The sequence below is a fragment of the Pleurodeles waltl genome, chromosome 12 (genome assembly GCF_031143425.1).
Source record: "Pleurodeles waltl isolate 20211129_DDA chromosome 12, aPleWal1.hap1.20221129, whole genome shotgun sequence".
NCBI classification, from domain to species: domain Eukaryota; kingdom Metazoa; phylum Chordata; class Amphibia; order Caudata; family Salamandridae; genus Pleurodeles; species Pleurodeles waltl.
The window spans coordinates 643,526,080-643,542,354 of NC_090451.1; the positions used below are offsets into that span (position 1 = coordinate 643,526,080).

Genomic DNA, 16,275 nt, shown 5'->3' on the forward strand with positions numbered 1-16,275 from the left:
ATGGATTGTGCTTCCCTTAGGGTCGCTATTGGTAACTGCTATTTGTATTGTTTTTTTAACCTTTTCTATGCCTATTTCTGACTACTAATGTATATATTTAGTGTATTACTTACCTCCTATTGGAGGGTTGTCCTTCTAGTATTTTGTGGTATTTTGTTCAAGAAATAAAGTATCTTTATTTTTGTACAACTGAGTGTTTTCTTTCATGTGTGCAAGTGTTGTGTGACTACAGTGGTATTGCATGAGCTTTGCATGTCTCCTAAATAAGCTTTGGCTGCTCATCCACAGTTACCTCTGGAGATCCTGGCTTCTGGACACTGCCTACAATTCTGTAAGAGGGGATACCTGGACCCGGTATAAGGTGTAAGTACGTTGGGTACCCACCACACACACACACACACACATCCCACATACACACACACACACACACACCAGCACTCTCTGTTATCATGGGGGGTAATACTTCGGGAATGATCTGGGTATCAAAGTTGCTATGTATTTGCAATATCTTATTTTCAAAATAAAAAGCAACTTTGTCACAGAAACCCTGAGAGTTTTCTAGACCAGCCGGCATCATGGGCACAGTTAGGGCCTTAATGGTCTTAAAAAGTTCCCTGGGGGCATTAATAGCCTCCTTTACTTTGGTAGTATAAAATTTGGATTTGGCCATAAATTGTGCTGCTTTATAAGCCTTTGGAGTGGACTTAAGGGCCACCCTTTCCTCAGGTACTGGATTAAGTTTCCACCGTCTTTCCTGCTGTCAATACTTTCTTTGAAGGAGTTTGAGGTCTTTTGTAAACCAGTGGTGACCTGGTTTCTTCTGACTATTGGGCCTTCTAATTACAGGGGGTACCATTTCTTCCATGTTCATTTCCACTCCTTTCAGAAAGCTGTCAATCAGGGGCAAGGCCATAGCTTTAGCCTTATCCCACCCAGCTTCTAAAGCTGGGCCTAATTCCTCTACTTTAACCTGTTTCCATAACCTGGCTACCTTGTTCATTTCCACGTTAGCAGCCCCAACATTCTTTGAGGCGAGTTTAAATTTCAGCATATGATGATCCGTCCAACTCAACTGTATCATGGTTACCTCCACCTGTTGAGTAGCTCGTGCAAACACCCCATCCAGAATATGCCCTGCAAAATGGGTGGCCGACGAGACTCTGTTGAAGGTCCAATCCAGGGCCTCCATAAAGTCAATGAATTCACTGATCTTAGGAGTTGACGTCTCATCAAAGAGCATGTTAAAATCGCCCAATATCACAGCTTTTGCAGACAGAACCATAGGTTCTATCAACAGTAAAATGCCAAAACTGTGTTGAAAATGTTGTTTTTCTGATTCAAGTCTGCTTGTTCCTGATAGCTGGGAAGATGGTGATTTTAGCACTGCAAACCCTTTGTTGATCGCATTTGCAGGGGAAAAAAAAACAGATGCTTTCTTCTGCAGCACCTTTTTCCCATTTTTCCCCAAAAACCCACATTTTAGCTGTATTTTGGCTAATTTCTCGGTATCCTCCAGGGGAACACACAAACTCTAGGTACCTTTACAATCCTGAGAATGTTGGATAAAAAGCATACAAATTTGGCGTGGTTAGCCCATGTGGACAAAACGTTACTGGGGCCTAAGCTTGAGCTACCCCAAATAGCCAAAAAATGGCTCAGCACTGGTGTGGGGGAGCGATGGGGAGCTGGAACGGCCCACCAGCTAAGGGGTTAAGCTATTACAAATCCTTATAACAGGCGCTGATCACACAGCCCCAATTCTGTGGCAAGAATAAGCTTTAACTCCACAAATAAAATTACGCGTTTTAAATGCCACCAGCAATTTCTTATCTGTATTATCTGTTAATGAGCCAACAATCCAAATACATTTAGTATAATAATCTTAATAATCTGTCTCCATTGTTTTTGATGCAAAGGTCCCCTTTTGTTGTGAGGTTAACTTCAGGTATTGAAACACTCAGGATAATATTTCTCTCAGTCTCAGGAAACACAGAGGCATATCCTTATTGTCCACTTGTCCTAAGTGACCTTTCATCGTTTCATCCAAGTTGGTTTCGATCATCAATTTACTCCCTCCTTCCATTTCATGAGGCTCCAAACATTTTTAAAGAGATCTGGAAATCTGATACTTGGGGACTCAGGAGAAGTTGCACTCACTTTCTATTGCGCTAGTCAATGGAAATCCTTTTAGGTCAGCTACAAAACATACCAGGGATTGTGTACCGCTTTTTGACAAGCTAGGACTCCTGCTAAACATGGGCAATTACTTTCTGTTCCCTTGCAAAAAGATCCAATGTTTGGGAGTTAATCTTGATACAAACATAAACAAGGAGTAACACGCCTCCCCTCTTTCGCCAAGCAATTGCTGACAGAAAAATCAATTGCAGTATGACTCTTCAAATCTTTTTTAGGTATGATGTCATCGTGTCTCCCTTTGTTCCCAAATTTCAGCCTTCACATAGGCCATTTCAAGAAGGTCTAGACAATCAGCGGCTCAAAAGAAGGGTTCATTCAGTTAACTAATACAAGTATCATGTCAGATGAAATAGTCTGTATTGTGGTGGATTTGGCACAAGAACACCACAGTTGAATTGTCTTTTCTTCAGCAAAAACCCCATTCCATAATGACAACAGATGCCTTACTAGAAACTTTGAGCACACACTAGCAGGAGTTACAAGTCAACAAGTGGTCTGTGAAAGAAACTTGATTTCTCATCAATATCACACTGCGATATTTCTCTAGGCCTGTGCTCCTCCTTTCCAAGAATAAGCAATTTGTCAGTGTTGCTGCATACAGACAACACAAGTGTGTGATATATCAATGAACAGCAAGGAAAAAATTCCTTTCTACCATCCAAAGAAGGCCATGGGATTGGGCAATACAGTACCATATTCAGATATGAGGGGAGTTTGTTTCTGGAATACCAAACTCCTGGGCTGGCAATTTCAGTAGAACGGACTGCTGCGAGTGGGATTGGAACCAGATTAAACCCAACTGAAAAGTATATTCTGTAGCTGGGACAAAAGAAACCCAATCTATTTGCTACCAACCAGAACTGAAAAGCACAGAACTTTGCCGGAAGACGTTTCTTCCAGCATAGCAGGGGAATGGGCTTTTGCTAAATTGGCCAGGAACCTCTGTTTATGCTTTTCTTCCACTACCTCTGATCCCAAATGTATTAACAACCATGAAGAGGAAACCTGTTGTCTCATTCTAATAGTACCATAGTTGCCGAGACAGCACTGGTTCATGGAGCTCACTCCTGTAAAAGCCTCACGTCAAGTTGAATTTGATTCCACGGACACTATCTAGATGTAGCACCCATATTCTCAATCTGGATCCAAACTCTTTAAATTTGTCAGTGTGGGTCCTAAATACAATAAATTGCACCACCTACATATTGCAGGGGCACACAGACTTTGTGCCTGATTAACCAACTGCATGTGTAATTCTACTTGCTTACTAAAAATATATTTTCAAACCTATGAGTGTAAATCTACACCTGCACTTCTCTTGCCTTTTCTATTGGAGATACTCACACAGATAAGTTTACTACATTGTAGTAAATGTGGGAAGGACTAGTGGAGGGGCTGGAAAAGGAAAATACCTACTTCTAAATTGGAGGGGTTTAGAAAGGAGTAAGTTGAGGTTCAGGGAGGGCTAAAGAGTTTTTAAGAGGGACAGACACCCACTCACAAAAGACTAAGGTGGTCATTACAACCTCAGCGGTCTTTTAAGAAGACCGCCGAGGGACCGCCGTGCGGAAGACTGCCAGTAGTGGCGGTTTGCCGCTCAGCGTATTATGACCATTGGCTGCCCTCTGCCGTTTTTCCGACGGAGAGCCGGCAACAGCCATACTTGCGGGCGGCGGGGAAGTGGAGGTTGCTCCACCTCCACCGCCACGCCAACAGAACACCGCCGAGCTAATCACGTCCTGTGATTGTGCACGGCGGTGTTCTGTTGGCGGTGTGGTGGTGACGGAGCTGCCCCCATGGCTCCCGTCCCCTCCCGGAGGATCGACGGAACAGGTAAGTCGATCGTCCGCGTTTGTGCCTGAGTTCCACATTGATCATCAAAGTTGTCTCGCCTTCACTTGTTCTGCACCTTTCCTATGTCTCAAGGTTTTACAGTATCTGGATGTTCAAAAATTACCTTGCATTAAAGATTGATGGTGATAGCATAGTACTGCTCAGCTTTGTCATCTCTGTGAGTTCCTTCCTTTCAGAGCAAGCTTCTGTAGCCCACTACATAATTTCTTGTAGGCTTGCATACCTTAAGGTGACCGGTTTGTCTTTTTAGCAGCCTTCCATGAGGAAGCAGTGAGCCAACATGGCATTTGTTGCTTTGCACTCTGGGTAGTGGCTCTTGCTCTGTTTTCCTTAGATCACCTTCTTGCAGACAAACCTTCCTGCTTTCCATCTCTTTGGCTGTGCCTTCTATGAATGTGGATTGAAAAATAGAAGGGACTGACGCTATCTTAAGGCAACTGAATTATTTGCATCAAAGTGCATCAACAGAGTGCCATTAGAGAGCACCTGGCTGCATAATATCTAGGAAAGCCCAAGAATCTGTAGGACGGAAGACTTAAGATTCACTATGACTAACAAAGACCGACCTTTCTTCTGGCTATATAGGGAATTTTGAGGCAGAAAATGTTTGAGAAATTTGACAGGTTTGGTCACGTCACTCAACAGGGTGCTTTCATTTTTTCAGCCCATGGTGAGGGAGTGAAAGCACCCATACATTGCTTTGCACCCTCCTGTGGGTAGTGCTAACAGAACATGTCAGATCCCTTTCACTCTTATTTATCCTCTGCCTGTCTCTAGAGTGGCAGACTCCTGCTCTCATCTTCTATCACTCTGGTCTCTGGGCCTGATTCACAAAGGTCAGTTAGCAATTGTGCTTTACCCGCTGTTTAGGTAGGACATCTTCCTGAATTTCCACACCTTAGACACTCTTACTCATTGAAACAAAGTTTTGTGAACAGAGTATCTAATTGTTTTCCTCTGAGCTATTCATATGTAAGTATTCACCCTGTTCCCTAAGATGCAGGCTGTGTAAGTTCAGTGGGTACAGTAGCTTTAGATTAATAGGCCGTCTGTTTCTCCTTCTACCATTGTGGAGACAAACAGACATGGGCTAAGGACTTGTGTTAACTGAATGTGAAAATACTGTTGCTTTTCATTTTTTCATTTGAAACCTGCCACAATGAAAATCTGATTTCTTGACCAGGGGCTTTTTATTGGTGAATCTGCTGAAAGACTGTTTTCAGGACCTGAACTGGCTTGCATTCATCAGTCGACGAAGTGGGGATGCAGGACTGCTGATAACAGACACTGTTCCTAACTCACCTTTCTTCTGGGCAGTGTATCTCACAGAGGTGAGCATTAAGTATTGATCATGATATGCCAGCATGGTACCTGTTAGGATTAAAACAGGCATACTGAAATTTGTGCATTTTTTAAAATTATAAGCCTCCCGTAGAGACATCAAGTGCTGTTTGTAGCAGAAGTACTATTGCAGAATGTAGAGAAAAGTGACACTCTGTGTTTTGCAGAAGCCCTTTGACGTCCATCTGCAGCACGATTATGTTTAGAAATGTGTTCCATAAATTTGCTCATATCCGTGCCACATTTTTAGATGAATACTTGAATACGTAGGGCAGCTTGTATAAAGTCTGGTCCTGTGCAACAGTGTAGTTGATATTTTTAGTCACTGTTGTCCACGGTGGAAAATTTGCATAGAAATAGAATGGCAAGTTCAGGTCTCTGCGTATGAAACTGTACTGCTTATCTTGACATAAGGACCATCTTGTACTGTTTTTAGAAACATTTGACACATTTGCTATTCATATTGCTCTACTTGGAGTATCAATATATACTGTAAAATACTTCTTATGGTACCGTAAGTTCAGTATGTTAGGTGGTATAATGAGAGTGCAAACCACTATCCTTGGAACCTTTCTGGCCAATAATTATTGCCTCAGTGGGAATTACATAGAGCTGGGATTATGCAATTGAGTTTTTCAACCGATCTGTGGTCCACGTTTGTCTGAAGGGTATTGTGTGGGTCTGATTATGCTCCATTTCGAATTGGTATGCTTCAGAGGTCCTTGATTTGTGTCTCTCGGAGATGTCCTGCTCTAGTTGTCTGTGAATGGGGTTATAATGTGATGTTTGAGGCACGGTTAGCTGGGAACATTGAGGGGATGCAGAGATTTGTGTTTTGAGCCCTGTTAAACCCGTCCTTGTTATCTTTTAGGAAATGCATTTGAATATGCTAAAACTCTTCAGATCATTGGCAGAAGCGGAATCTAAACAGCCGCTATTGCAGCAAAAGGATGTCAAGAGTGGGACACGATGCCTGGCAAAATGTAATCTCGGCGATGGGGATGCCTGGAACAGGTACATTAAGTTTGAAAAGTAAAGCTGATGAAGGATTCCAGTGTCACAAGCATTCTTAAAAGGTATTGAGCTATAAGACATGTTGATGCACTAAGCTCCAAAAGCCAAACAATGCCATAAATATCACTCAGAAAGAGTAGTGGAAACAATGCTGGGGTAGGTGTTCAGTGGTATTATCTTTGCTGCATACCATTAATTTATGAGTAGTGGAAGGAGAATGTTTTTTAAAGGAGATTGTGAATGGCAAAACCTTACAAATCCATTGGTAGGGATTTGAGATTTAGGGCTTGAATTATGCTTTCGTGGATAGAGTATGTACAGTAACTGTGGTGAAGTACTTTACTTCCTTCATGGCGAGGGTACTCTTCCAAATTTAGAGATGTCCACTGGTCAGCGGACATCTCCTGCATTTCCAGGAACCTCCATCATAGCCATTCCTATAAATAGATTGAAAGCTTGACAGATAGTTCCGTCGACATGATGGAGTCGTACGTCATACTTAAAAACATATATGTATATATTTTCAAAAGCAAAGTCCCAAATCGGGATTTTGTTTCTGAAAATAAAAAACAAAACAGCCTCCTCACCATGGGAGGTTTCTCTCGTGGTGGGGGGGTCATTTAAATGTTTTTGCTTCAAATGACAAAATGCAAAAGCAAAAACTGTCCACGTGTTTTCCCACTCTAAATAGGGAGGGCAGACAAATGGCCAAACCTCCTGATGACCCTTACTCTGTCTGAGGTATATGTAGGCAGCGGAGACTAAGTAGTGTCTGCCGTCTACATACTGAAGTTTCACCCGCCGCTTAATGAGTTGGGCCGAACTTTGCCTTGGTGGAAAGGGTACTTCATCAACTTTACAAAAGAGTACCCTCACTGCCAAAGTCTAAATCAGGCCCTTAGCAGTTTCACGAAAATTGCCATTATTCATCTGAAAATTAGTATAGACTTCATACCTTGTTAATCGGACAATTCCCTCCAATATTGGGGCACAGGGATCATCTTCAAGTCCAGGGGACATTGTCAAAAGAAAAGATATATAATAGCAGTCTGCTGAAACTAAGAGCTTTCCAACTAATTCAGTAGTCACTTTTCCATCCTTCAGGCCGAAATCCCTTTTTGTTCATACAGACAGCACAACAAAAATGTATTATCTGCACAAACAAGGAGTGACTTATTTCAGACCATTGTCTGTAGGTGCTCAAAGGGTCCGGAAATGGCTTATTCAAGGATGTTTTCAGCTAAATACATTATATTTTCCATTTGGCTATTTGAAAGTCTTTTTAAACCAAAAAATATGTAGAAAATATGGCATCTTGTGTGCATGTTTTTTAGTTTTTCTAAATCATTTGAATAATGTTGTTAGGATATCCATGACCGAGAACTAGTATTACCGGTAAGTAACTTTTTCCTTCTCCAGCAGTGGAACTTTCATTTATTTCCATGTGTGAAACATTATGCATCTTCAGGCTGGGAGTCTCTGCTAACTTTAAACAGCAGCAAACAGTGTTAAAATGGCCACCCGACAACTCTGTTTAGTGGCCCATCTTCTTCATTTGAAACAGCCCAAACTTCAGCAAATGAAGTGGAAGTGCTGACCAATCCATTCCCCTTAGAGGCCCCTACAGATCAAACTTCTTACACGTTGTGTGAGGGAGAGTCCAAACAAATCCTTGCTTGATACTGACTTGCTTGCTTGATGTCTCCTGACCAGGTAATTATTTCCTATGCAGTGTTGCCCTCCAGCACATCCACAAAGATGTGGCAAAAAAGTACTTAGAAAACCTAAAGTTAAAATTCCCTTTAACAAAAAAAGATTTCACCTTTCAGAAGGAAAAAAAAACAAAGATTCTCTTGTAGGGGATCTCCACAGATAGTCATAAGCACTGAATAGTCCTGCACACGCGAGGGAACCCCAGAGCATTTGTTCACACCCTCGCCTTTTAAGTGTAATGTTCACCTTTATTCGGGAAGAACTGCATCGTCACATAAGAGAGAAAATTAGTATGCAGCCTATAGGAGTAGGCTACAAGGGCCCACTTCTTCGTTTTCAGAGTCAAAAGAAGGGGCCCGGAGAACTATATGTGTATATAATGTCATGACGTTTTGGTAAAACAGCATGTAGGAAGTTGGCTCTGTATATACTATTTCAAAGTAAGAAATAGTGTGCACAGAGTCCAAGGGTTCCCCTAAGAGGTAAGATAGTGGCAAAAAGAGATCATTCTAATGCTCTAGTTTGTGGTAGTGTGGTCGAGCAGTAGGCTTATCAGAGGGTAGTGTTAAGCATTTGTTGTACACACACAGGCAATAAATGAGGAAATCAAAGACAAATTCCAGGCCAATAGGTTTTTATATAGAAAAATATATTTTCTTTGTTTATTTTAAGAACCACAGGTTCAAGATTTACAAACAATACTTTAAATGAAAGGTATTTCACTCCGGTATCTTAGGAACTTTGAATTATCACAATAGCATGTACAAAAATGGCAATAACCTATTTTAAAAGTGGACGCAGTGCAAAAATCAACAGATCCTGGGGGAGGTAAGTAAATGTTAAGTTCACAGGTAAGTAAAACACTTACAGGGTTCAAAGTTGGGTCCAAAGTAGTCCACCGTTGTGGGTTCAAAGCAACCCCAAAGTTAGCACACCAGCAGCTCAGGGCCGGTCAGGTGCAGAGGTCAAAGTGGTGCCCAAAACAATAGGCTTCAATGGAAATAGGGGTGCCCCGGTTCCAGTCTGCCAGCAGGTAAGTACCCGCGACTTCGGAGGGCAGATCAGGGGGGTTTTGTAGGGCACCGGGGGGCACACAAGCAGGCACAGAAAGTACACCCTCTGGCACAGGGGCGGCCGGGTGCAGAGTGCAAACAGGCGTCGGGTTTTCAATAGGTTTCAATTGGGAGACCTGGGGGTCTCTTCAACGGTGCAGGCAGGCACAGGGGGAGCTCCTCGGGGTAGCCACCACCTGGTCTAGGAAGAGGGTCGCCTGGGGGCTGCTCCTGCACTGGAGTTTGGTTCCTTCAGGTCCTGGGGACTGTGGGTGTAGTGTGTTTTCCAGGCGTCGTGTTCCTTGAAACAGGCAGTAGCGGTCAGGGGGAGCCTCTGGATTCCCTCTGCAGGTGTCGCTGTGTGGGCTCAGGGGGGTCAACTCTGGCTACTCACAGGCTTGCAGTCGCCGGGGAGTCCTCCCTGTAGTGTTAGTTTTCCGCAGGTCGAGCCGGGGGTGTCGGGTGCAGAGTGGAAAGTCTCAAGCTTCCGGCGGGAAACGTGTGGTCTTTAAAAGTTGCTTTTTTGTTGCAAAGTTGCAGTTTAGTTGAACAGGGCCGCTGTCCTCAGGAGTTTCTTGGTCCTTTTAGATTCAGGGTAGTCCTCTGAGGCTTCAGTGGTCGCTGGACCCTGGGGGATGCGTTGATGTTGCAGTTTTTGTTGAAGTGGGGAGACAGGCCGGTAGGGCTGGGGCCAAAGCAGTTGGTGTCTCCGTCTTCTCTGCAGGGCTTCAGGTCAGCAGTCCTTCTTCGTCTTCAGGTTGCAGGAATCTATCTTCCTCGGTTCTGGGAGCCCCTAAATACTCAATTTAGGGGTGTGTTTAGGTCTGGGAGGATAGTAGCCAATGGCTACTAGCCCTGAGGGTGGCTACACCCTCTTTGTGCCTCCTCCCTGTGGTGAGGGGGACACATCCCTAATCCTATTGGGGGGATCCTCCATCTACAAGATGGTGGATTTCTAAAAGTCAGAGTCACCTCAGCTCAGGACACCTTAGGGGTTGTCCTGGCTGGCCAGTGACTCCTCCTTGTATTTATTATTATCTCCTCCAGCCTTGCCGCCAAAAGTTGGGGCAGTAGCCGGAGGGGCGGGCCTCTCCACTAGCTGGGATGCCCTGTTGCGCTGTAACAAAGGGGGTGAGCCTTTGCAGCTCACCACCAGGTGTTACAGTTCCTGCAGGGAGAGGTGTGAAGCACCTCCACCCAGTACAGGCTTTGTTACTGGTCCCCATGTGGCCAGCAACATGTCTGGTGTGTGGCAGGCTGGCAAAAACTAGTCAGCCCACACTGGAGTCGGGTAGGTTTTCAGGGGGCATCTGCTCTGGGTGTATGTTTACCATAAAGTGCACACTGGCATAAGTGTGTATTTATTGTGCTGAGAAGTTTGATACCAAACTTCACAGTTTTCAGTGTAGCCATTATGGTGCTGTGGAGTTCGTGTATGACAGACTCCCAGACCATATACTCTTATGGCTACCCTGCACTTACAATGTCTAAGGTTTTGCTTAGACACTGTAGGGGCATAGTGCTCATGCACCTAGGCCCTCACCTGTGGTATAGTGCACCCTGCCTTAGGGCTGTAAGGCCTGCTAGAGGGGTGACTTACCTATGCCATAGGCAGTGTGAGGTTGGCATGGCACCCTGAGGGGAGTGCCATGTCGACTTAGTCATTTTCTCCCCATCAGCACACACAAGCTGGCAAGCAGTGTGTCTGTGCTGAGTGAGGGGTCCCAGGGTGGCATAAGGCATGCTGCAGCCCTTAGAGACATTCCCTGGCATCAGGGCCCTTGGTACCAGGGGTGTCAGTTACAAGGGACTTACCTGGGTGCCAGGGTTGTGCCAATTGTGGAGACAAAGGTACAGTTTAGGGAAAGAACACTGGTGCTGGGGCCTGGATAGCAGGCCTCAGCACTCTTTCAGATTATAACTTGGCATCAGCAAAGGCAAAAAGTCAGGGGGTAACCATGCTAAGGAGGCATTTCCTTATACAGCATAAATGCCTTTCACAAACCCTTTTGGAAGGCGTAGAGAGATAAAGTAAAGCAGAATAGTGTAGCCCCATAAGCTGTCCTTATGAGAGTTAAAATAAGAGACTGTTTATTTAAGCACACAGAGACCACCAGTATCCCACCATGCTCAGGAGCTGACAGTTGCTTCAGTTCTTTTTGTAGCTCCTTCTGAAAGATCCTGGAGCATTGAGCCTGGCCACTTTATGGATCAAATCTGTTTACTAAGTTTTCAATTATAGAACATCGCACATGTATATGTACTACTTCACAGTATTGCGAACAGGCACATAGTTAGCTTATTCCATGCGAAACAATAAAAGAAAAAAGATTATATATTTAACACAACTATGTTTCCCCACTGCTGGTTGGAAATACATTCATCAAACGATCTCAGGCTCTATTACCATATAGTTTTAGTCCAGAATAAACATCCCCTCGTGGATAACCTCCCGGGCAATCAATTCAAGTTCAGAACCCTCAGATAGGTTGGGCATGTCAGCTCTGAAAACTCCCCAGATAGAATTCGTAAAAACGGTTGCCAAAGTTCCCTAAAGTCCCCACTCCGAAGCTGTGAAGTCAGGGTAAGCTTTTCCATAGCAAGGATAAACCATAGCAAGGATAAACCATAGCTTGTGCAGCCAAGAGACTGTTGAGGGGATCTGCTCTGTCCCCCCCACACTGATAGCAAAAGCTGTACAGCAGCATTCAAGGCCAAGGCCATCTGCCGACCCTTCAAAGATCTTAGGGGAAAAGTGAGCGGGTTGGGGAGAGCCACCAAAATATACGCAGGAAATCTAGGGATCTGAGTGTCAAAAGCCCTGTCCACAGTGTCTATTATATCCTTCCAGTACCAATGTAATTTGGGACAATGCCATAGTAGGTGCACAAGCGATCCCCCACACCCCCTCCAGCAGAGACTAGATTTGTCATGATTCCAAGCATGGATCCTGTTAGGCGTGTAATACCAGGAGGAGGCTACTTTATAAGCTGTCTCTGTACCTGCTGAGTTATAAGCTGTGTGGTGCGCCCTATAAAAAACACTCTCCCACTCATCCTCCGATAGCTCCCTCTCTAGTTCCTTCTCCCATCTCAATTGACCCTTAGTCTTGGTTGAACAGGTCTCTCCCCGCAGGAGGGCATAGAGTTCAGAAACCACACGCTTATCATCCTTTTTCATTAGAATCCATTTTTCAAATGGAGTTAACGGCCTATCAATTAATGTCCTATTGGCTGGGAGCAGGGCCCAGTGTCTTATTTGGTAGTATATCATCCTATCGGCCTTAATTAGGCCGTATTGCTCCCTCAGTTGGTCAAAAGGGATAACCCCCTGCTCATCAAATAAGCATCCTACCCTTTTGCATCCCCTCTCATACCACCGATGCAGTGATTCTGGCTGTAGGCCAGGGCCAAAATCGGGGTTCGTGCCCAGTGGAGTCATTGGGGACTGGAAGGTCGTCAAACCCGCCCTGCCGGCCACCCGATCCCACACTCTCATCGTAACCTCTGTAACTGGTGATACATACAACCCCTGCGCCCTGTGGCGGCGCCTAAGCCAGGGTTCCTTCCATATGTGAGAGCCCACCACTGCTTGGTCCATGAAGCATCAATGCTTCTCCGAAGATGGCCGGCTCCATTCCAAAAGGAAGCGCAAGTGTGCTGCCTGAAAGTATCTAAGGAGGCAGGGGACCGCCAGCCCCCCCTCCCTCTTAGGACGGTTCAGAACCTGCTGTGATATCAGCGCCGCCTTCACTTCCCAAATAAATCTTAAGACCGCCGTTTGGAGGGACGCTATCGTTCGCGGGGGAGGTTCCAACGGGAGCACCTGGAACAGATAAAGTATGCCTGGTAGGATGGTCATTTTCACCGCCGCAACCCTGCCCAGCCAGGACAATTTAAGCCTCCCCATGACTCCAAGTCGCAATGCACCTCTCGCGTTAGTTTCGAATAATTCAACTTCGCTGTACTGGCGACCGTAGAGCCCAGCTCCATCCCCAAATATGGGAGCCCCGAAGAGGTCCATGTAAAATGGAAATGGGCCTTCAGGTCCCTTTCATGCTCCGCAGTGATAAACTTGCCCAGAGCCTGCGATTTAAGCATGTTCATTCGGAACCCCGAAACCTGTCCAAATTCCTCTATAACACCCATTAGCGCCGGTAGTGGGGTCATGGGCTCCGCCAAAGTAAAAATGACGTCGTCCGCATTTAGCGAAATGAGATGCTCATCCCCCCCAAACCGTGATCTGAGGGTTGTCCCGGAGCCTCTGCGCCAATGGCTCCATGTAAAGCGCAAACAGAAGGGGCGAAAGAGGACACCCCTGCCTGGTGCCTCTTTGGACGACGAATGGCAAAGAGAGCGTCCCATTAACCCGGACCGCTGCCCGAGGCTCTTGATAAATTCATCGAATCCATGTCATAAAGCCTGAACCCAATCCAAAGCGTTCGAGCACCCTGAACAGGTATGGCCAGTGAACCCTATCAAAGGCTTTCTCAGCATCAACAGACAGGAAGAGCGCCGCCCTACGGGAACGTTCAGTTTTATCCAAGAGATGGAGCAATCGCTTGGTATTATCGCTGCACTGTCTATGGAGTATAAATCCCGATTGGTCGGGGTCCACAAGCCCCGGCATATAATAGTTGAGACAGTGTGCCAAAATGCCAGTAAATAGTTTGGCATCGATATTCAGGAGGGAGATCGGCCTATACGAGGTGCATTCCTCGGTGTCCTTCCCCGGTTTCGGGATAACAACAATAGTAGCGTCTAACATACTAGGCGAAAGCACACCCGTTTGACTAAATGAATTAAAAAGTCGCACAAGAACGGGAACGAGTTCCGCACAGAAGGATTTATAAAAAAAAGCAGAAAAACCATCGGGCCAGGTGACTTCCCGGTCTGCAAGCGAGCAATCGCAGATATGACCTCCTCAGCCCTTATAGGTTGGTCTAACGAGGCTGATTCTGTCACAGACAAAGGCGTGATTGCTATGTCCTCTAAGAAGGATTCTGTGGCTAAGTCACCGGGCTTCTCAGCCATATACAGACTTTGATAGAATTCCTCAAAAGCCTGCGCTATTTGGTCGCTCGTGCGCGCCTCCGCCCCTGAGGGGAATCGTACCATTTTTATCAGTGACGCTGCACGCTGTGCTCTCAACATATGCGCCAGTAGCTTGCCGCACTTATTACTTCCTACATAATACTTTTGTTTGAGGCGGACTACCGCGTACTCTGCCCTGTCCCAGTCTAACCTCCTCGGTTGCTTTCGGACCTTCTCGAGCTCTCGCCATATTCTAGGAGCACCGGTGCATTTATGTGAGCGCTCTAACACCCTCACTCGCTGCTCCAAGTCCCCCCGGAGTCGAATCCTCGCCTTATTATCTCTAGAAGAAAGCGACATCACCTCGCCCCTCAAGACACCCTTCAGTGCCTCCCACAGTGTTGCCATGCTTGTTGTCCCGTTGTCGTTAAAGCTAAGGTAATCTATTATTGCCCTTCGAATCGCCTCTACCGTTGCGCCGTTCTGAAGCCTGGAGTCCCTAAATCGCCATCCCGATGGACTAACCCTCTCCATGTCCGTGTGAATCTCAACTGTTACCGGAGCATGATCCGACAAAGCCCGCAGCTCAATCGCTGGGTCTCTGACCCTGGGAAGAAGCTCCTGGGATGCCAGAAAACGGTCCAATCTAGCATATGTTTTGGTTGCCGGTGAGTAGAAGGAGTAGTCCCTCAACGTGGGATGCGCACTCCTCCACACATCCACCAGACTACACTCACTAAGCCACTGCCGCCCAGAATCCGACAAAGACCCAGTCTGGCCATACCGTTGATCTGAGCGATCCAGGTCCCCATCCATCACCAAATTAAAATCACCCCCCAGCAATACAGCACCATCAGGGGACTGCAGCAGTGGAGTCAGAGACTGTCTCAAGAAGGCTTCCTGTTGGGAATTGGGTGCATATAGTGAAGCGATCTTGAGAGAGAAACCCCCCAATCGAATCCGCAAGGCCAAGAGCCTCCCTGGAACCTCATGCAATTTGGATATGAATTCCCCCGAAAATGAGCGTGATAAAAGTATTGCCACCCCTGTATGCTTTGACGGCAGGGAGGACCAAAACTGCCAGGGAAACCACTTAGATCGCATGCGGGAGGTATCTTTAAGGACAAGGTGCATCTCTTGCAGAAGACATACATGACTCCCAGATCTCTCTAAAGCTGAGAGGATGGCTAGCCTCTTAGTAGGGTTATTTAGCCCCCTAACATTTAAGCTTATACATTTGATGGTCATAGCCTATACTGAAGAAAGCAAGCAGGGAAGACAAAAGCACAGCATAGGACTACCACCCACAATATTATCTAGACCGCCTATTGCAATCAGGCCTGAGGATGCCTTCTCAAAAGACCAACATCGCAGGGAAAACCAACAGCAAAAAAACAAAAAGCACAACAGGTGCATATGACACAAAAGTCCTCGATCGTCCATCCTCGCGAGGTAGAATCTCCACGGGGCAGTATATCCCACCATGTCAGTAACTCCGTCTATTGCCCCCGCCGCCCGACCCTCTGCTACAATCAACATATTTTTTTGACTGCGGCCTGCAGTAATCCCGGGTGCCCAAACTAGGCTGAAGTGCCGGCTGCCACGCTGTTCAAAGCGGCTTCTTTCTCCGATCTCAGCTCCAAGGCCGTCGGGCGTTGCACCTTCCTTTTCTTCTCTTTTCTCTGCCACCGAGGAGGGCCCCCTGCCGATAGAGCCGCCCCCTCACTCGCCTCCCAGCCTATGTCCTCAAGGCCCAGGACGCGGCCAGCCTCCGTAACAGATTTCACCTGCTGAAGCTGTTCCTCCCAGCTGAAGACCAGGCGGAACGGGTGGCCCCAAGAGTAGGACACATTGTGCGCCCTCAAGTGATCGGCCTAAACTCTCTCCGTCTCTGCAAAGTCCGCACAGATAAATCATGAAAGAGCTGGAGTTCATGCACTCGAAAGAGGACACTCTGGAGGTTGCGGGCCCGCTGTAGAATCTTTTCTTTAAGGACAAAATTGTGGAGGCAGGCTAAAATGTCTGGGGGGGGCGGTCTCCAGGGGCCCCAGCGCGCCCCACTCGACGCACCC

At 46.2% G+C, this 16,275-nt stretch overlaps 1 protein-coding gene across 1 annotated transcript in view; it reads left to right on the forward strand.

Moving 5' to 3' along the window:
• Window positions 1-16,275, forward strand: part of TDRD10 (tudor domain containing 10) — a 696,763-nt gene that overhangs the window by 644,620 nt on the left and 35,868 nt on the right. Inside the window, exons 11-12 of the mRNA XM_069218205.1 lie at window positions 5,234-5,381; window positions 6,263-6,405. Coding sequence (XP_069074306.1) covers window positions 5,234-5,381; window positions 6,263-6,405 — 291 coding nt within the window. The remainder of the gene's footprint in view (window positions 1-5,233; window positions 5,382-6,262; window positions 6,406-16,275) is intronic.